The following is a 21,478-nucleotide window of genomic DNA, read 5'->3' as shown; positions in this document are numbered from 1 at the left end:
TTAACCTCCTGATTGCCCCTAGTTAACCCTTTCACCCCCTTTTGCCAGTGTCACTAAGCGATCGTTTTTCTGATCGCTGCATTAGTGTCACTGGTGCCGCTAGGTAGCTAGTTATTTTTTAGGTTCACCGCCAGGTTTTTATAGCGTTAGGTACCCCCATATACTACCTATATTATACCTAATTAGCCCCTAGTTAACCCTTTCACCAGTGATCACCATATAAGTGTTACGGGTGACTCTGGTTAGTTAGTTTGCTTTTTATAGCATCAGGGCAACCACCATTTATTACCCAATAAAGGTTTAACCCCCTGATCACCCGGCGGGTGATATCAATTAGGTTTTAGGGTCAGATAGGGTCTGTGTCGCCCCAGGCAGTGCTAGGTTAGTGCCACCCACGCGCAAAGCATACACCTCCCATAGTGGTATAGAATCTGAACAGATCAATATCTGATCTGATCAGATCTATACTAGCGTCCCCAGCAGTTTAGGGTTCTAAAAAACGCATTGTTAGCGGGATCCGCCCAGATACCTGCTAGCACCTGCATTTTGCCCCTCTGCCCAGCCCACCCAAATGCAGTATCGATCGATCACTGTCACTTACAAAACACTAAACACATAACTGCAGCGTTCGCAGAGTCAGGTCTGATCCCTGCGATCGCTAACAGTTTTTTTTGTAGCGTTTTATATTTAAATCCTGAAGGCAGTGCTTGGTTTTCGGGGCCCCGTACGTGGCTAGGCTCCCAAAAAGGGGTACATGTGGTATCCCCGTACTCGGGAGAAGCAGCGGAATTTATTTTGGGGTGTAATTTGACTTATGCCCATAGCATGTGTGAGCAATATATCATTTAGTGACAACTTTGTGCAAAAAAAAAAAAAAAGTTTGTACTATTCCCGCAACTTGTGGCAAAATATAAAATATTCCATGGACTCAACATGCCTCTCAGTAAATAGCTTGGGGTGTCTACTTTCCAAAATGGGGTCATTTGGGGGGGTTTTGTGCTATTTTGGCATTTTATGGCCTTCAAAACTGTGATAGGTAGTGAGGAGTGAAATCAAAAATTTGCACCCTTAGAAATCCTGAAGGTGGTGATTGGTTTTCGGGGTGCTGTACGTGGCTAGACTCCCAAAAAGTCCCACATATGTGGTATCCCTGTACTCAGGAGAAGCAGCAGAATATATTTTGTGGTGCAATTCCACATATAACTATGGCATGTGTGAGCAATATATCATTTAGTGACAACTTTTCGTAAACTTTTTTTTTTTTGTGTCATTATTCAATCACTTGGGACAAAAAAAAAAATATTCAATGGGCTCAACATGCCCCTCAGCAATTTCCTTGGGGTGTCTACTTTCCAAAATGGGGTAATTTGGGGGGGGGGGGGGGTTTGTACTGCCCTGCCATTTTAGCACCTCAAGAAATGAGATAGGCAGTCATAAATTAAAAGCTGTGTAAATTTCAGAAAATGTACTCTAGTTTGTAGACACTATAACTTTTGCGTAAACCAATAAATATACACTTATTGACATTTTTTTTACTAAAGACATGTAGCTGAATAAATTTTGGCCTAAATGTAAGACTAAAATTGAGTTTATTCGATTTTTCTTATAACAAAAAGTAGAAAATATCTTTTATTTTTTTTCAAAATTTTCATTCTTTTTCCTTTTATAACATAAAAAATAAAAATCGCAGAGCCAATCAAATACCATCAAAAGAAAGCTCTGTTTCTGAGAAGAAAAGGACGCAAATTTTGTTTGGGTACAACATTGCATGACCGCGCAATTACCAGTTAAAGCAGTGCAGTGCGAAATTGTAAAAAGACCTCCGGTCCTTAGGCTGACAATTGGTCCGGGGCTGAAGTGGTTAATAAGCTAAATCTACTATTTCGCAGGTTTATCTGGTGTCATAAAAAACCACGGATAAGCATGGGAATACTTTCTAGAGATAAAACTCAAGGGGGGTTGGGGGGTTCCCGATATTAAAACCTATTACTACGCAATTTTAATGGCACGAGTGGTGGAATGGGTTAGGGATAACAAAGAGAAAAGTTGGGTTAGATTAGAGAAAGGGATAAGTAATTCTGCACTAAGAAAAGTGATCTGGATCCCATCACAGCTAAGAGAATTAGATGTTCACACGCACATAATTACACGGGTTGCAATGGTAATTTGGGATAGGGTTCACAAAAAACAAAAATGGAATTATAATTCCCCGTTAATACCCTTATGTGACACTAACTTTTTCTTACCAGGGAAAGACAGGTTATTTGGGGGGTGGTTTAAAAATAGGGAGGCACAGGTAAAAGATATTACTAATAGAGGAAAAATGTGTACATTTCAGGATTTAAACATGAAAAAAGAGGTGTTAGATATTAATTGGTGGAGGTACGCTCAGCTGAAACATTTTGTGGAATCCCTCCCCCATTCCGATAAGGTCAGTAGACAATTTGCTCCGACTAGAGCAGCTGTGTACGTCGACCAATGGAAAGAGAGGGATTGCGAGGATATATAAAATATTGAGCGGAGTGAAAATTACGGAACCCCCTATACACATTAAAAAATGGGATGAAGAAATCGGGATAAGAAGTACGGAGGCGGAGATTAAGAAAATATTAAAAATGCCGCATATAATCTCCCCAGACTGTAGTCTATTAGAAATGAACTACAAATGTATGACTCGGTGGTATCTAACGTCAGACAGAATATACCAATTTCAGAGCGGGAGCTCTAACTTGTGCTGGAGGGGATGTGCAGAAACAGGCTCAGTGATACATATATGGTGGACATGCCCAAAAATTTAAAATTTCTGGAAGACCGTTCTGTCAACGATGAAAGAAATAACAGGTTTAGATATTCCAGAGGATCCAAGGGTATGTCTGCTTCACGGGACCTCCATGCCCATTAAACAATATAAGGTATCACTGATCCCAAGCCTACTAAATGCGGCAAAGAGCTTAATCCCCTGCCAGTGGAAAAACCCAGAGACTCCCTCTCTGAAAAGTTGGTATGGTAAAATCAATAAAATCTACAACTTGGAGTATTTAAAACATAGTGGCGAAGCAGGAGAAACGGGATTTATAAATAGATGGAAAGCCTGGGAAAGATACCGACAAACACCAAAATACCTTGCTAAGATGGCAGAAGTTTGATAGATAGTATCTGAGCAGATGTCCAGGACCAGATGTCCAGGACCAGGAGTTTGTAACCTCCCAGTCCCTGGGAACGCGTTGCACAGACCTTTCTGCAAGGCCTCCCGGAGATGTCTCATCCTCTGCTCCCTCTGCGATGGCAAGATAAGGTCGGCAACCTTACCCTTGTACCGTGGATCAAGGAGAGTGGCCAGCCAGTAATGGTCCCTCTCCTTGATCCGAAGAATACGAGGATCCTTCCGCAGGTTTTGCAGGATCAGGGAGGCCATGCAGTGTAGGTTAGCTGAGGCATTCGGTCCGGAGTCCTCTAGGTCACTAAGGGCAACATGATCCGCAGCTACCTCCTCCCAGCCACATACAAGTCCACGGGTTTCTTGGGACTGTAAATCATTCCTACAAGACTGCTGCTGCTGCTGATGCTGAGTGCCAGCCTCCACCTCCATGCTGACACAATCATCCTCCTCCTCCTCTTCCTCCTCCTCATCCTCTTCCTGTGTGATGGGTGGCACAGCAGGAACACTGTCTGGATAAAGGGGGCCTTGAGAGGCAAGGAAGTCCTCCTCTTCCTGCCTCTGTTCTGCCTCAAGTGCCCTGTCCATTATTCCATGCAGCGTATGCTCCAAGAGGTGGACAAGAGGTACAGTGTCACTGATGCATGCACTGTCACTGCTCACCATCCTTGTGGCCTCCTCAAACGGTGACAGGACAGTGCATGCATCCCTGATCATGCCCCACTGGCGTGGTGAGAAAAAACCGAGCTCCCCTGACCCTGTCCTGGTGCCTCAGTTGCACAGGTACTCATTGATGGCCCTCTGCTGCGTGTGCAGCCGCTGCAGCATGGCCAACGTTGAGTTCCACCTGGTGGGCATGTCACATATAAGGTGGTTCTTGGGCAGGTTCAACTCCTTTTGGAGCTCAGCCAGCCGAGCACAGGCATTAAATGATCGGCGGAAATGCACACAGACTTTCCTGGCCTGCTTCAGGACATCCTGTAAGCTGGGGTACCTGCCCAAGAACCGCTGCACCACCAGGTTAAGGACGTGAGCTACACAGGGCACATGGGTCAGTTGGCCCTGTCGGAGGGCGGAGAGGGGGTTGGTGCCATTGTCACAAACCACCATTCCTGGCTTAAGCTGGCATGGCGTCAACCACCTCTCGGCCTGCCCCTGCAGAGCTGACAAAACATCCGCCCCAGTGTGGCTCCTGTCCCCCAAACAAACCAGCGCAAGCACAGCATGGCATCGCTTTGCCTGCGTACTTGCGTAGCCCCTGGAATGCCTATGGAGCACCGCTGGTTCTGAGGACAGAGCACTGGAAGAGGCCATGGAGGAAGAAGAAGAGGAGGGGGTGGAGGAGAGAGGTGTGTCACAACCAATAGTAGCATTTTGGAGGCGTGGTGGCGGAACAACCTCCAACACTACTGCACCTTGTCCTGCATCCTTCCCAGCTGCCAGAAGAGTGACCCAATGGGCCGTGAAAGACAGGTAACGTCCCTGTCCATGCCTGCTGGACCATGAGTCAGCGGTAATATGCACCTTACCGCTAACCGCCCTGTCCAGCGAGGAAAGGACATTGCCTTCCACATGCCGGTAGAGAGCCGGAATCGCCTTCCGTTAGAAAAAGTGGCGTTTGGGGACCTGCCACTGAGGAACCGCACATTGTACAAACTCACGGAAGGGGGCCGAGTCTACCAACTGAAAAGGCAGCAGTTGAAGTGCTAGCAATTTAGCCAAGCTAGCATTCAACCGCTGGGCATGTGGATGGCTGGGAGTGAACTTCTTTCGCCGGTCCAGCAGCTAGGGCAGGGACATTTGCCTGCTATAATCGGACGTGGGTGTACTGCTAGCAGAGTGCCCGCAAGCACTTGGCTGTGACACACCTAATTCTACACCTTCATTCCTCTCAGAGCAGGTTTCAGAGAGGACTGAAGGTCTAGTGGGGTTGGAGATGCCAGCTGATGAGGAGCAAGGAGAGGTCCGCTTTGTTCTTTGGTGTGGGTCTTTGAGGTACGCTTGCCAACGAGCTGCATGGCAGGTCAACATATGTCTGGTCAAGCATGTGGTGCCCACGCGGCTGATGTTTTGGCCACGCGAGATACGCTTGAGACATATGTTGCAAATAGCAGCGGTGCGATCTGATGCACTCGTCTCAAAAAAGGCCCACACCAAAGAACTTTTAGAATAACGCGCAGAGGCAGCGCCCTGCACAGGCGGAGCTCTGCGGTGTGATTCAGTCGGTGTGCTGCCCCTAAGCTGGCCCCCGGAGGGCATCCTGCCTCGTTGGACATGTATAAAGGAAAAATAAACTGCGCTTGAGTAAAACAGCAAAACAAAAAAAAAAAGGAAAAGGGAAGAAATGTGCAATAATCTATAAAGAAGGCAGCAGCAGTAAGTGAGATACACACACCCAACAGCAATAAGAAAATACGAAAAGCTGCGCCAACAGGAAAATGGTCTATACCTAACTACCCAGAACATAACATTTTTTAAAGGTTATAAATAATTAACACATTCATTATATATTGAAATAAAAAATGACAGTTAATATGATTTCTTAATTGAAGAGTTCATAAAAAGTCCATAGACAATCCACAGTTGCGATCCTTTATGAGAACACCACGGTGGTTACACACACACGAATGCGCACAAGTGCCGTCACCATGAAGTGAGTGCGCTTACCAGATGGAAGCTTAGTTAAAGAGTTGTATGTAAATCCTCAGTCTCCTCAATATACTCCTCCTTATACTGGATCAGCTAACCGTAGTGAAAAGCAGCATTCACATATAAGTATCTCATTCAGCGATCCCAAAAAGTGCTACCAATGGCTATATGTAAACATGTGGGACTTCAGCACAACTTCGATCCGCCTGTGATAACCTTTTTTGACCTGAAACGTATTTTCCAGAACTCACGGGGAGGTGACTTTGACAAACAAATTCTGACTCATAACGTTGGACATGTGCCTCCTCCTCCTCCTCCTCCTCTCTCCTACCAGGCACCCACGTGGAGTCAGTGCCCTCATCATCCCCTCCCTCTTCATCGCTGTAGCAAACCTGGCAATATGCTGCAGCTTGTGGAACATGACTGCCAGATTGCTGTCCTTCTTGAGCATCCCCTCTCTCTGCATTCACGCTACTGCCTTCCTCTAGCTGAGTGTCATCATCAGAGCCTACAAAACACTGGGCATCCTCCTGGAGCATGTACCCAACACTGTGCTCAAAGAGTTCAGGAGACTCCTCAGGAGGACGTGGTGGGTCTAGGGAAGGAGTCACTGATGATGACATTGAGACGAGGGAAGACGATGCGTTGGCAGCTGCTTTGCTAGTACCCTGAGACTGGGTGAGAGAGGATGAGGAGGATGAAGAGGGCTTGGTTATCCACTCTACCAAGTCGTTGGCATGTTGCGGTTCAACATGTCCAGCTGCCGAAAAGAAGGACAAGCGTGTCCCATGGCCACGTGCTGATGACAATACACCGCGTCCATGACCAGCACTGTTGTCTCTAGACACAGAGCCTGCTTGCCCTCTTTTATCGGCTCGTGCCTGTCTGCCTCTCCTTGCTGGCCTTCCAGACATGGTAATGGCCTGAAGGGAGTTGGGTAAAACAGCAGTTGGGTAGTGTATATTGTGCTGGAGGCACACAACACCCACTAACTCCTGCAGATGCCTTTATTATAGAACACCAGAGATAAAGGGGTATACTGTAATGGAGTCACACAACACCCACTAAGCCCTGCAGATGGCTCCATTAGAGAACAGCAATAAAGGGTAGATACAGGTGTATATTGTGCTGGAGGCACAAAACACCCACTAACTCCTGCAGATGCCTTTATTATAGAACACCAGAGATAAAGGGGTATATACAGATGTATACTGTGCTGTGCTGGAGGCACACACAACTTCCAATAACTCCTGCAGATGGCAAGTGGGCTCAAATAGAGAACAACTATGTAGGTGGATATAGCGGTGTGTACTGGGTACAGAGCATGCAGACAGCACGCACAAGCTCCTAACACTACTGACTGCAAGCTCTATTATAAAAGATAGATCACTAGCTATATAGGTGAGGTGAATATAGCGGTGTATACTGCGGTCAGGGCACGCAGACAACAACCACTACAGAAGAGCAAGATCGAAAATCGGCCGATAACGATCGGTGTGTACTGTGTTGAAGGTACACAGAACACCCACTAACTGCTTCAGACGCCAACACACTACACAAGGCTGCCGCGCTGGCGGCCTTATATAGTGTGGGGTGTGTACTACACAGCCTGAGCTATGATTGGCCACAGGCATCCCAATCATGGCTCTCCTCGCTGCTGGCGCTGTGATTGGCCAAGCATGCGGGGTCACATCGCATGCTTGGCCAATCATGAGCCAGCAATGCACTGCGATGACGCAGTGCATTGTGGGCCATGAGCGCCACACGAATTTGGCGCGAACGGCCCATAATGTTCGGAATTTGCCGAACGGGCGAACAGCCGATGTTCGAGTCGAACGTATGTTCGACTCGAACACGAAGCTCATCCCTACTGGTGACCCCACAATAGGGAGGAAACTTCTTTGCGGAAGGGAGTTTAACAAGACTCATGGCCACTCATTAAAATTAGAATGAAAGAGGTTTTACCTTAACCACTTGCTAACCAGCCACCGTCATACTGTGGCACAATCCCACGAGCCATCGTAGCTGTATGTCGGCTCCTTTAAGTGGGATAGCAGGTGCGTGCACACGCTGCTCTGCGGGGCATATATGCTCATGGCCGGCGGTCGCGATGGTCACTGGCATAGGTGCGAGAGGCAGAACAGGGACTTTTGTGTATAAACACATATATTCCCTGTTCTGTGAGGAGAGGAGATGCAGATTGTGAGTTCCTACTAGCTAGGAACCACAATCTGTCATCTCCTATATTCAGTCCCCTCCCCCCTACAGTTAGAACACGCCTAGGGAACCCAGTTAACCCCTTGATCACCCCCTAGTGTTAACCTTTTTCCTGCCAGTGACATTTACACAGTAATCAGTGCATTTCTATAGCACCGATCGCTGTATAAATGTCAATGGTCCCAAAATAGTGTCAAAATTGTCGCTCTTTTTTGTTTATAGCGCAAAAAAAATAAAAACCACAGTGGGCAGCACAGTGGTGTAGTGGTTAGCACTTTCACCTAGCAGCAATACGTTTGCTGGTTCAAATCCTGACAATGACACTATCTGCCTGGAGTTTGCATGTTCTCCCTGTGCCTGCGTGGGTTTCCTCCAGGTACTCCGGTTTCCTCCCACACTCCAAAGACATGCTGGTAGGTTAATTGGACCCTGTCCAAAAAAATTGGTCATAGTATGTGTATGTCAATGTTGTATGTGTTGTAAGTATGTCGGGACCCTACAGGTTAAAAGGACCGCGTAAAAAAAGCTGCAGATGGACACCGGTGGCAAGAAAGCACCCTGAGGCGATTCAGTTCGCATAGGTAGCGCTATACAAGTCACTCATTCATTCATTCACAGAGATTATCAAATACCACCAAAATTAAGCTCTATTTGTGGGAAAAAAAGGACATCAATTTTTTTTTGGTACAACCTCACACGACTGCGCAATTGTCAGTCAAAGCGACGCAGTGCCGAATCTCAAAAAAAATGGCCTGGTCATTGAGCAGCCAAATCTTCCATGGCTGAAGTGGTTAAACTACGTAGAGGGTTCTTTACTGTAAGAGCGGCAAGGATGTGGAATTCCCTTCCTCCCATATTGCTCTACTGGTCATGAAGTAAAATAAATGTTTTAAATGTTGTATGAAGTCTTGATAGATTCACGTTTGTTTTACTCTTTCTACAGCCTCCAGTATGACCAGTAAAGTAATGGAGATCGATTCCACAATTAATCATATTTTTGTAAATGGTAAGTTGAATTTCTAAAACAAATAACTTTTATTGGAGTGAGTTCCCCTAATGCCCCCCCTCTCAAGTGTCCTGGTTGAGTAGCACATTCCTTGTTCTTGGACTCTAATGCCGCGTACACACGACCGGACTTTCCAGCAGACTAGGTCTGACGGTTTTTCCGACGGACTTTCGGCAGACTTTCTGAACGAACAATCACCCTAACAATCACCCCAAATTCTGACAGATTCGAACGTGATGACATATGACCGTACTAGAATAAGGAAGTTTCATAGCCAGTAGCCAATAGCTGCATAGCGTCAGTTTTCGTCCGTCGGACTAGCATCCACACAAACTGATTTTCGACCGGACTCGAGTCCATCGGAAAAAATTGAAACATGGTCTAAGTCTAAAGTCCGTCTGATTTTTTTTGACTGCAAAGGTCCAAGGAAGCCCACACACGATCAAATTGATTGTATGGCTGAATTTCCATCGCATTCGCACCAAAATGGTGCAGGACCCGTTTTTTGCTCCGCACTGGAATCGGATCGCATGAGTGTTCACACTGTCCATAATTGCTGCACTGGGGCTTCCCACTGCTGAGCTCGGAGGGGCCGGAGGCTCGAGCACGACAGGAGGTAGGTACCACTCTGCGGGAACCTCTTGCATTGGTGGAACCTCCACAGGGTGAAACTCTTCCCGGTCTCCAGCTGGTCTGATGGAACAGTCAACACTTAGCACATAGGGCCTCAGCAGGTTTCAGTAGAGACGTTTCTTGACAGGATTGGATTCTTCTGAGACCACATAATTTACTGGAGTTGGGGGAAAGGGCTGTCGTTCCACCTGGTATTGGGTACGTTCCCAATTGGGCTCTAGATTAATACCATGCTTATTTTTGATATTTTTTACCAACATTTGTTCCAACATGTTGGTGCCATCTATCTCTGTGCCCTTGTTTGTGAGTCTGTAACATGCCCAGCAGGGTGCGGTTGAACCGTTCACAAGCTCCATTACCCTGGCCTGTGGATGGTATGGGAGATATGTGACTTACACTAAGGTGGCAAAGCTCAGACATAATCACTGACTCAAAGTTTTAGCCTTGGCCTGTTTGGAGAAACTGTATGGTTGGGGCCATCTGGTCCTTAGTGAGGACTACCACCTCAAACTTGGTGAAGTCTTTGACAAATTCTAAGGCATAGTGATATCCTGGTGATATTCTATGTACGGAGCAAGTTTCACACTCCCAGCAAACCTTCTAGACCCAATCTGCCAGCTGCGGGCAGAAGAAGTGTCTTCTAACCAAGGACTTAATTCTGTCAACTACAAAGTGTCCACTCACAGTATGTAGTACTCAGCAGACTTAGAGGATATGCGACTAGGGGACCACAATTCATAGGATGTCCCGCTATCCGGTAGGAATGTGCACCTTGCAATAAAGCACAGTTTTTGACACTCATGGGAGGGTGGCTTACGCCACCAGGAGAGGAAGCTTTGTACCTGCATGAGATCTGGATCCTTCTGTTGAATTAGTGCCAATTCCTCTCCGCTGTAAATTTCGGTGGACTCCACCTGGGGAACTGCTCCCTGTTCCCTGAGAGAGCATGAGGTGGATGCTGTGGGCAGGACAGGAGCTAAATTGATGTCTTCTCGGGAAGAGTTCACATCCTCCTCTGGGTGTTCCACCTGATAGTGGGAGACTGTGGCTTGCATAGGCAATCATCCATTAATAACCATCTTGTGTTTGAGCCAGTGCAGCTCCTAGGCCTTGTAAACTCCCATCCATATACACACAGAAGGGCTTAAAATAGTCTGCCTAGGTCAATAAAGGTATCAAAGTCAGTTTTTTAATTCAGGCTGGCCACAGTTTTTGTTTACATGTCCAAAGCAGCCACACCACTAGCAATTCTGGTCCTCCTTTGGGTCCCTCCATAACAGATTCTCACCCTTAGGGGAAGGAGCTGCGTCTCGTTTCAGTGAGGACAGTTCTTGTTTCAGGGCAAGTTGGTGTTTAATGTTGTGTGTATGGCTCAGGGCCGTCTTTAATATTGATTGGGCCCTGGGCAAAAATGTTCTTAGGGCCCTCCTCCCCCCATGCAATTTCACTCCTCACCTTCTCTGAGACAATAAATAGCAGCTAGACTTGAAATCAATTTACTGTATCAGATCAGGCAGCGATTGCGATTGGTTGCCAGAGGTTACAGAATATCATTACTGCTTACTGACTGGTTGCTAGAGGTTACAGCACTCCTTAAGGCTCACTGATTAGTTGCTAGAGGTTACAGCACATGATTTCTGCTTGTTGATTGGCTGCTAGAGATTACTGTACAGTAATACTGCTCACTGGTTGCTATAGGTTATAGAACATCATCTCCTCAATGCAGGGGCATGATATACATATGAATGCTGCCTTATATTTACATATCAATGCTGTTGGCCTCAGCTATTTACATATGCATGTCACTGATATTTACATATGAATACCGGTTATTTACATGTAAACACAGGGTCTGCAGGTGAGACATATATACACAACAATAGGTCAGAGCTGGGCAGCATTAGTAGCAGCACTTCACACTGAGATATTGGGACACAGCACAGGACTAAAACCTCAATGGACAAGGAATTGTAAACTGGGATAGTTGGCAAGTATGAGGCAGCTGCTTTGGGCCCCACAACAATGACAGGGCCCAGGGCAGCTGCCCCTTTTGCCCTGCCTTAAAGACGGCCCTGGTATGGCTAATAGCAGTGAGGGGGGCCAGGGCTCCCTCTTTCACGTGGAATGGATCATACCTTTTTTGCCAATGTGAGTTGAAATTTTTTTTTATTTAATAAAGAGTTATTGGCTTATCATTAAGTCTGCGCAATGAGACCACTCTTTTTATATTTTCTATGGCCACTGGGAGAATTATTTTTCTAAAAAAAAAGTATTTTGAGGAACTCCTGAGAAGCGGATTGCTAAGTGAGGAGGAAAAGGATTTTCCCGTATGGTCATTGGACAGTTTCCTTTGAGTGGATCAAACTTGTGGTGATAAAGAGAAATTGGGATATATGATCTTCTTTGATTCAATCCTACATGCGTTTGATTTGCAGACTGACGGTAAGAGTCAGTAATTTCGGGTGCTGGTGGTGGTTCCCTTTGTTCTTCATATGAATTTGAACACGATCATTTTGACCAAGATTACCTCACTGGAATCCGTACACTAATATTTTGAACTTTATATTTATTTTTTAAAGCGCTATATCATAATTTATATATATTGCAACTTAGTGCCAAAAAGTGCATGTGCATAAATCCATACACGTGTTCCTGTATCGCAATCCTTAATGGGAAACAGTCCTAATATATGGTTTGTAGCGATTATGCTGATACTGCGTGTAAATAATACATACACGTGATCTCCAGTGATACTTCTACTGACATGCATCTACATCCATTCGTGCTTCAAAACATGCATTGGTGCAATCCGGTGACCCCTTTGGCTTACCTTAGAGCGTGTGACTTAGCTGTTATGCCTTGTACACACGGTCGGACATTCCGACCACAAAATCTGTCTGATTTTTTCCGACGGATTTTGTCCGAAACTGGTGTTGCATACACACAGTCGGACAAATTTTGTCGGAAAATCCGATCGTTCGAAACGGGGTGACGGTCGTTTGCGTACGATGGAACTACGTAGAGGCTAGTAGCCATTAGCTTTGGTCTCATAATTTGATCTGAGCATGCGTGGCATTTTGTCCATCGGAAAATTTTAGATCCAGCTCTCAAATTTTTTCCGTCTGAATTTCCGATGGAAAAAGCCCGATAGAGCCCACACACGATCAGATTTTCCGACAATATAATCCGATCGTACCTTTTCCATCATAAATTTCCGACCGTGTGTACAGGGCAATACACTTAGTCAATTCACGCATATGAATCACTGCAGGGTTCTAGGCTGGTTCCTGGATCAAAGGTTCCCACTGCAGTATCTCGGAGGTATATGAGAAAAAAAAAAGGCCAATAGTGCAATATCGTTTTTACAATTTATTTAAACAAGTTAAAAACCGCTCCCATGCTGGGGTACTCACATGTGCAAGGTGCGTCAGTGCACTGCTCTTTGTAAAGCATATAAGGTAACAGATGGATAAGGGTATGGCCTGTATCACATCCTAGGCAGGCACACTGTCTCTCGCTCCGTCCTGGCCCCTCCCCTACGCGTGTCGATATGACGTCTCTTCCTCAAGGGGTTTCTGATTGGACAGCCAACCTGTCAATTTTATACGGCGCCCGCTGCCATTTTGCTGTGGTCCGCGGACACTCTAGTGATGAACTATATATTTTCAATGGAGCTTTCAAATGCGAATACACTAACAGGGGAGGATTAATGGCAAAGTAACACCTCCATACATCCCAACCATACAGGACTTCTGCGGAGTGTTAAACAATCCATTGAAATTAAAGCCGACTAGCAGCGCGCCCTGACATATCACAACAATGAGCTAAGCCCCGCTTTGCATATACAAAGCCATAACATAGCTACCCAGGATGGGCATGGATGATTCACACACCATACCGCACTTATTTATTACACCGCTAACATGCTTTTTACTGTGGTAACTATAAAAATCCAACTACATTTAATAACGCCGGCAACCATTTATTATCTTATAAATTTTAACCCATTAAAGCAAGAAAAAAACCCTCATTAATCTGAGGTGTGACCACTTCTGTAGATGTTTTTAATTTTGTTTTATTTTTTTTAAGGATTTGTTCCACTTGGGATAATGTGACAGTTCAATAGGAGTCTCACCATCCTCTACCTCTCTCTCCCAGGCACTGCTGGTCTATTGTGCGGTAAAGACTGGACGTTCTATAAACTCAGTTGTTACTACAAGTGTACAAGTAAAACGTCATGGAATTCCGCCAAAGAAGACTGTGAGAAAAAGATGTCCCACCTGGTGATCATTAATGGGGATGGTGAGATGGTAAGAGAATCGTGCACCTCAAACATGTCTCCATGACTTGTGTTACCGACTCAGCCTGGTCTCTCTTCCAACGTTTCTCCACTTCAGATATTCTCTTCATACATGGAAGATTTCTCCATCATAGAATTATTTAATACTATGCTATAGTTCAATGGTTGTTCATCTCCCACCACACTTTCTCCCAATGGTGTAGTATAATAGTTACACTATATTGTCAAAAGCATTGGGATGCCTAACTTTACACGCACATGAACTTTAATGGCATCCCAGTCTTAGTCCGTAGGGTTCAATATTGAGTTGGCCCACACTTTGCAGTTATAACAGCTCCAACTCTTCTGGGAAGTCTGTCCACAAGGTTTACGAGTGTGTCTATGGGAATGTTTGACCATTCTTCCAGAACAGTATTTGTGAGGTCAGGCACTGAAGTTGTACGAGATGGCCTGGCTCACAGTCTCTGCTCTAATTCATCCCAAAGGTGTTTTATCGGGTTGAGGTCAAAGCTCTGTTCAGGCCAGTCAAGTTCCTCCACCCCCAAACTCTCTCATCCATGTCTTTATGGACCTTGCTTTGTGCACTGTGCAGGAAAAATGCAGCATGTAATACTTTTTTTCCTGGAACTGACTGTATTGGTGTGAACTATGCCACTGGAAACCATATAACCTACTTTCCAAAAAAAAATAAAAAATGCACTCGATTGAATGTGGTGTAAACGGGCCCTGAATCAGAAAAAAAGTACCAAGCACTATTACGGAGAATAGGGGGACTCTTGTATGACCTGGATGTGATGGTCTCAAATAGCAGGAACATCATTGCAGTTGTTATAAATGAAGACAACAGTCATTAGACTGGGCCTGATTTATCATTGAGGACCCTTTTGAGAACTTCATGCATGGTTTTTAGAAGCTTTAGCCTGATCCAATGCCAACATAAAATTTCTCCTGCCTGCAGTCCTGCACCGCTCCAGGACCTCCAGGAGAGCTAACACTGCTGAAAAAGTGCTTCTACCCTGAACCCAACAATGCTGGTGGTGAGACAGTTGATTACCCACTACAGATAATAAAAGGCAGACAAATATTTTAGCTAGTATTTTCCTATCAACACTGAGAAGGCTAATGGGCCACCGATTCTCAATTCTCGAAAAAAATCTTTACCCTTTGAGAGAAGAATCACCGCAGATTGTCGCGTGAAGGGAGGGAGAAAACCCTCTCTCAGACAGCAATTTAAAACTTCCGCCAGAGTAACCTTAAGGCTTGGTTCACACAGGGGGCGATGCGAGGCGACACGACTTGCCTCGCCGCGACCTGCCGCGACCTCAGCGGTGACTTGCAAATGACTTCTGTATAGAAGTCAATGCAAGTCGCCCCGAGGTCGCCCAAAAGTAGTACAGGAACCTTTTTTCTAAGTCGGAGCGACTCGAGTCGCTCCTCTTAGAACGGTTCCATTGTACAGAACGGGGGCGACTTGTCAGGTCGCGGCACGGCAAGTCGTGTCGCCTCGTGTCGCCCCCTGTGTGAACCGGCCCTAAGAGTCCATTCACACAGGGGCAAATTTGGATCCGACTTGAAGTCATCCCAAGTTGCCTCAAGTCAGGTAACATGATAAAATCAATGTAAGGGAATGAGAGCTGTCTTAATGTACACTACTGAAGTCCGACTTCAATCCGACTTCTAGGCAACTTGTACTCATTGATTTCAATAGAAGTTGCCTCCAAGTCTGATCCCCTGTCTTAACTGAAGCAACTTTCCAGGAAGTAAAAATAGTTTTCTAGGCAAACTCCTCCCTCCCGCAGAGCTGATTATTATGTGATTGGCCACTGGCAAAGTCCCCTGTTCTGGAGGCAACTTCAAGTTGCCTTGTAAGTTGCCTCAAGTCGTGTCCAAGTTGCCTCCCAAAGTCACGCTGGAAGTCGTGTTGCCCCTGTGTGAACCGTCTCTAAAGGTCTTGTAAAACTTGACTGTCAATCCATCCTGCCCTGGCAACTTCTTAATGGCAAGCGTATCAATAGCGTTAATTACCTCATCTGCAGTGATATCCTCTGTTAAACTCACCAGGGAACTGCCATTGTCTTGGAATAAAAATTAAAAAAACTTGACATTCCTCCTACCCAGCAGGTCAACATAATATGACCTGACGGCTTCAGGATCCCCGACTTGGGCTTTGTCAAGGAAAGTGTACTGTCAACCAGGCCTACACCTGACTTAAAGTGTCCGTAAAGGCAGAAGGTGCATTTTATATATTAAGATAAAAAGCCTCATGTGTGCAGCAGCCCCCTCAGCCCCCTTAATACTTACCTGAGGTCCTTCTCTGTCCAGTGATGTCCAAGAGTGTATCAGCCATCTGAGATTCTCCCTCCTGATTGGCTGAGACAGAGCAGCGGCGCCATTGGCTGCCGCTGCTGTCAATCAGTCAGCCAGCCAATTAGGGGAGAGAGGGGGCAGGGCCAGGTCGGGGGTCCGTGTCTGAATGGACACAGGGAGCTGTGACTCAAGGTGTTTATTTCTTCTTATGGCCTTGAAAAACCCAACAATCTTTTGTTTTGTAAGCTCCCACCACTCTGAATTACTGCTACAAAAGTCCATGATCGATACCTGTGCCTGAAAAAAAATCCTCAATTAATTGACTCTCTTTTTCATCCTCCAGAAGCACCAAATTCAGCTTCTAAGTACCCCTCTCCCTAGGTGGTATATCGGGGGGCTATTCAGAGTCACAGACAGAATACAGTGATCGGAAAACTCAACCGCCTGACACACTGGTGCAGAGAAGGCAAAGTTCCCCTTTTACTACTACCTCGCTGAAAAGTGATTACCGTGTTGTCTGGGCAGCAATGAATGTACACCTCAACCAGACCTGCCTCTAGCTAGTTCATTAAGAAAAAAGCTGTTACAGTCATGCCTAGTTCTGGTACTTTTCCTTTCCTTTGTGCTGGTGATGGTGTTGAAATCACCACTGAAGACAACTTGCTGGGCTGTAAAAAGAAAAGGCTTTTCCTGTCCCACTTTTTCTGGGGCCCATAGATGTTGATCAGGTGCAGGTCCTGCCCTCTCATGGAGACTTCTAAGGCCGTACATCTACCCATAATACCGTCCATCTCCTACCTCAATAATCCACCAACAGGTTACAATGCCTGAAAAAGTACCAAAACTCCAGTGTCTGCCACGCCTCCACTCCTTCTTTGCCAGATGAATATCGAGCAAACTAGACAACCGGGTCTCTTGCACAAAGAAAATATCAGCATCAAACTTGCTGTGCAGAAAAAGGCTATGTTATGAGCACTTATGCCGTGTACACACGATCGAATTGTCCGGCGAAATTGGTCCGGCAAACAATCCGGCAAACAATCCGACTTCATAACTAACGGACTTGGCCACACACGGACGCTCCGAAAGTCCGGCGATTTCTAATGCGATGACTTACAGCACGTACGACAAGACTATAAAAAGGAAGTTCAATAGCCAGTAGCCAATAGCTTCCTTCTCGTACTTGCTTCAGAGCATGCATCATTCTTAGTCCACCGGACTAGCATACTGACGAACGGATTATCCGCTGACAAATTTTGAGTCAAAACTACTTTCTAAGTCCCCCGGACTTTACGATGAAAAAGTCCGCTGGAGCCCACACACGATTGAATTGTCTGGCGTACTGTGGTCCGGCGGACCTAGTCCGCCAGACAATTCGATCGCGTGTACACTGCATTACTGATTTTTTTTATGACATTAATTGTCACCACCTTCAAAGGAGTGGGAATTGCCATCAGGATGATTGAGGTACTTTTTTTTAGCCTGCTTACCCCCCTCCCTACTCAGAGACCCTACATACGTTAATGTCCTTTGTGATTCCGCTTCCATGGAAATCACTGACTCATCACCCAAAAAACCCTCATCCTTCACCTCAGAAAACATTTCAAACTTGTTGGACCCTTCCACCCTCCAAGGTTCAGGTACAGGCACATCCTACTTCCTCTTCTTCTTCCCAGACTTTCTTTTTGCCTCCAACCACTCCTGACTGCAAAGCCCCCTTCCATTCCATTCCAACATCACCTACAACATCATCCACCCCACTCACTTCACTCACCACAGCAGTCCCTCCACCCATTCACCCCCCACCCTTCTCCCCAACATGCCCACCATCATTCACTCCATCCCTCAGTGCCTCAAACCCTCCAGTCCTCAGATGCCAGGGAGTGGGGGTCTGTGCAAGCATACACACTGGTCCAGTTCCCTCCACGGCCCCCACTACCTCACAGGACACAGGAGGATCAGACACAACATCCACCGACACCGACTCACAAAACACCAAGGAGATGATACAACATTGGATGGACAACCAGGCACTGATTCCACAGGGACAATAGAGACAGACATTGGGGACCCCTGACACAGACCTCCTCTCCTCTGGCTCCTCCATGTCCAGGCGAAAAAAAAACTCTTCCACCAAAGCAGACTGATTTTGCAAGGCCTCAAGGCACTCGCTGTACGCATGCCCAAACTCCTCACAAAGATTGCATTTGATGCTATTGCAATCCTTAGCCAGGCCCTGATGCTGAGAGAACTTCATCTTTTGCATAAGAAGGCGAATTGACCCTGAGAACTGCACTTATTACAGAGCTTGGACTGTCCAGGGTAGAATACGACAATCCTATCCTTCCCAATGAAGGCTGAGAAGGGCAGATTCTGGACCACATTCCCACACACAAGCAACCTCATCTGCACTGACCACCCACCTGTCCATATGCTCCTCTAATCCACAATCTTCTTTAATGGGGATAGAAGCTCCTCAGTCAGACAGACAGGTCAGCAGGGATTGATTCATTCCTTTCTAGGATGGTGACATCCTTAACAAGAGGTTAGCATGGGACAAGGTTTTGGACGAGTCCTTCCCACTTTGGCAGTCCCCTATACACATGTTCATACTTCTCCCAGAAAATATTGAGTGACTCTGGGTGAACAAAGGAGAGATTATACTCATAGGATCCTACCGGACTGATTAAATCAAAGATGATATCAGCCTTGAAACCCATCGCCAAAATCTTGTCCACAACCATCCTCCTGATAGGGGGAGCACCCCCTCCTTCCCACCTGAGCGGCACTACATTCCTCCACCTGAAAGACAGGGGTGCAGATGGGAGACCTACAACATGCACAGATAAATCCGGGCTATTACTAGACATTGATTTTTATTGATTATACAGTTGCACCAGTTGCCGTGGCTTGACTACCTGTGCAGTGACTACCTGGGGTCTGGACGATTCTATATATTTTATATATGTTTTTTTTTATTTGTTTTTTTGTCTGTTTTTTTATGTCCTAGTTGGCCATTTTTGTTAGTGGTCATTTGACATGCACCTTGCTGATCACAATTAATTCCTCCAATTGGAGGCATTTAACTTGTTTTTATAATTAATAAACAATATGTCTTATCAACCCCAGGTCCACATGTTGTGTCACTAATTTGGTCATCATCTTTTTTTCTCCACAATTCTAGTGGTGACACTTTTTTGTTTATCTCCCCCCCTGAGCTGCCCACCCGATGTGACCCCCTCATCCCAGCCAGAGCCCCAGCATAGGTTTTATTAGCAGAATCAGATGTTCCAGACCTCAAAACTGCACCCAGCCCATTGGTTGCAGAAGAAAAAGCCCCAGAACCCCCATTCTGCAAATCACCATCAGTGGTGGCAGTAGCAGCTGTCACTCCTTCCACCAGCACACTCCTTCCAGCATTTAAAGCAACTTTATCCTGCACATTATTTCCTTCACTTGTGGCACTACTTGCATAGTTAGGTTGAAAAAAGACACAAGTCCATCTAGTTCAACCAAAAAATTAAAATAAAATACAATCCCATATACACAGTGGCGTCTCCAGCTTTCATATTTGGGGGGGGGCATGGGGGTACAGGGACAAAAGTAGGGGGGCAACTATAAAATGCAATTATATATATATATATATATATATATATATATATATATATATATATATATATATATATATATCCTGGGGCCTTTATTACAATCTCACAATGGGCTCTTTCACATGTTCTGCAGTGAGCTCCCTTCCTACTGTATTGGGGCCCCCCAGGGTGTCAGAAAACAAGAGATATATCTCACCAGCATACCAAGAAAATATAAGGGTCCAAAGTAGTGGGAGAACTATCAAGGTTGCAAAGGTTGTCTTGCCCCCGGGCCCTGGTGTTCTGCCACTGTGGGGTTCCCCAGCCTCCTCTTGCTGTCCTGCCCCTGCTCTTGACAGTGCTGGTCTGGCATCTCTTGGAATTTACAGGCTGGTTCTCCTGTCCTAAGGACGGGACAAATCAGTCTGTTTTTTCAGTAACTGAGAGTCCTGGTGGAGTCCTTCCTGCAACTCACTCTTCTGCCAATGAGGATGCAGGGAAAGGAGCAGATTAGATGGCCATGGTTGTGCATTATGCAGTGTCAGCGAGCAGAGGGAGGGGGGATGGGGGGGGAATGGGGACACTCTCCATCTCATCTCATCTCATCTTATTTTTTTTTAATTAGGGGGCACATGGTGGGGCACAGCATAATGTCGGGGGGGGGGGGGTTCAGGGCCTCCTCTGGCCCCCCCTAGTGATGCCATTGCATATACACAATCCTTCACCCACAGTTGATCCAGAGAAAGGCGAAAACCCCCAGCAAAGCATGATCCAATTTGCTACAGCAGGGGAAAAAATGTATTCCTGATCTACCGAGTGGCAATTGGATTTTCACTTAATCAACTTTACCTATAAATGTCAGTACCCAGTTATATTATGTACATTTAGGAAAGAATCCGGCCTTTCTTAAAGCAATCTACTGAGCTGGCCAGAACCACCTCTGGAGTGAGTCTATTCCACATTTTCACAGCTCTTCTGTCAAGAAACCTTTCCGTATTTGGGGATGAAATCTTTTTTCCTCTAGACGTAAAGAGTGCCCCCTTGTCCTCTGTGATGGCCCTAAAGTGAATAACTCAACACCAAGTTCACAATATGGACTACTTATGTATTTGTACATGTTGATCATATCCCCCCTAAAGGGGTTGTAAAGGCTTGTGTGTTTTCACCCTAATGCAATGAAAAAACACCTTGCAGTCACCCCCCCCACACCCATTTTACTTACCTGATCCCCAAATTTCTGTCGGCGCATCCCCGCCGTCCCTCTCTCCATGGGTTCCTGGCTCTTGATTGGATAGATTGATAGCAGCGCAGCCATTGGCTCCCGCTGTTGTCAATCAAATCCAATGATCCGGGCACCGGGGTGGCGGGGCCGAGTCCTGTATTTGGCCTCTACGGAGGCCAAATGCTTGACTCAGGAACGCGCCCACAAGGTAACCCCCTCAGGAGAGCGCGTCTTCATCGGGTTTGGAAAAGTGGCGCTGTCCCCTATTACCTCAAAAATGAGGAATATGCTATCCAAATGCAATTTCTTTAAATTAAATGCAAAAAATAAATAAAATTATGAAAACAATTCTTTGTGTTATTAACCAAAATATTGTGTTAAACCCTCTGTCGGGTATTAA

At 45.9% G+C, this 21,478-nt stretch overlaps 1 protein-coding gene across 1 annotated transcript in view; it reads left to right on the top strand.

The window, feature by feature from the left end:
- LOC143964190 (uncharacterized) overlaps window positions 1–21,478 on the top strand; it is a 42,688-nt gene that overhangs the window by 19,037 nt on the left and 2,173 nt on the right. The window contains exons 6-7 of the mRNA XM_077473887.1: window positions 8,967–9,029; window positions 13,821–13,972. Of these exons, the coding sequence (XP_077330013.1) occupies window positions 8,967–9,029; window positions 13,821–13,972 (215 nt within the window). The remainder of the gene's footprint in view (window positions 1–8,966; window positions 9,030–13,820; window positions 13,973–21,478) is intronic.

Source organism: Lithobates pipiens, unplaced genomic scaffold, assembly GCF_037356315.1.
Source record: "Lithobates pipiens isolate NorthernLeopardFrog02 unplaced genomic scaffold, aLitPip1_a1.2 Scaffold_8, whole genome shotgun sequence".
NCBI lineage: Eukaryota > Metazoa > Chordata > Amphibia > Anura > Ranidae > Lithobates > Lithobates pipiens.
This window is presented reverse-complemented; position numbering and strand designations above follow the sequence as displayed.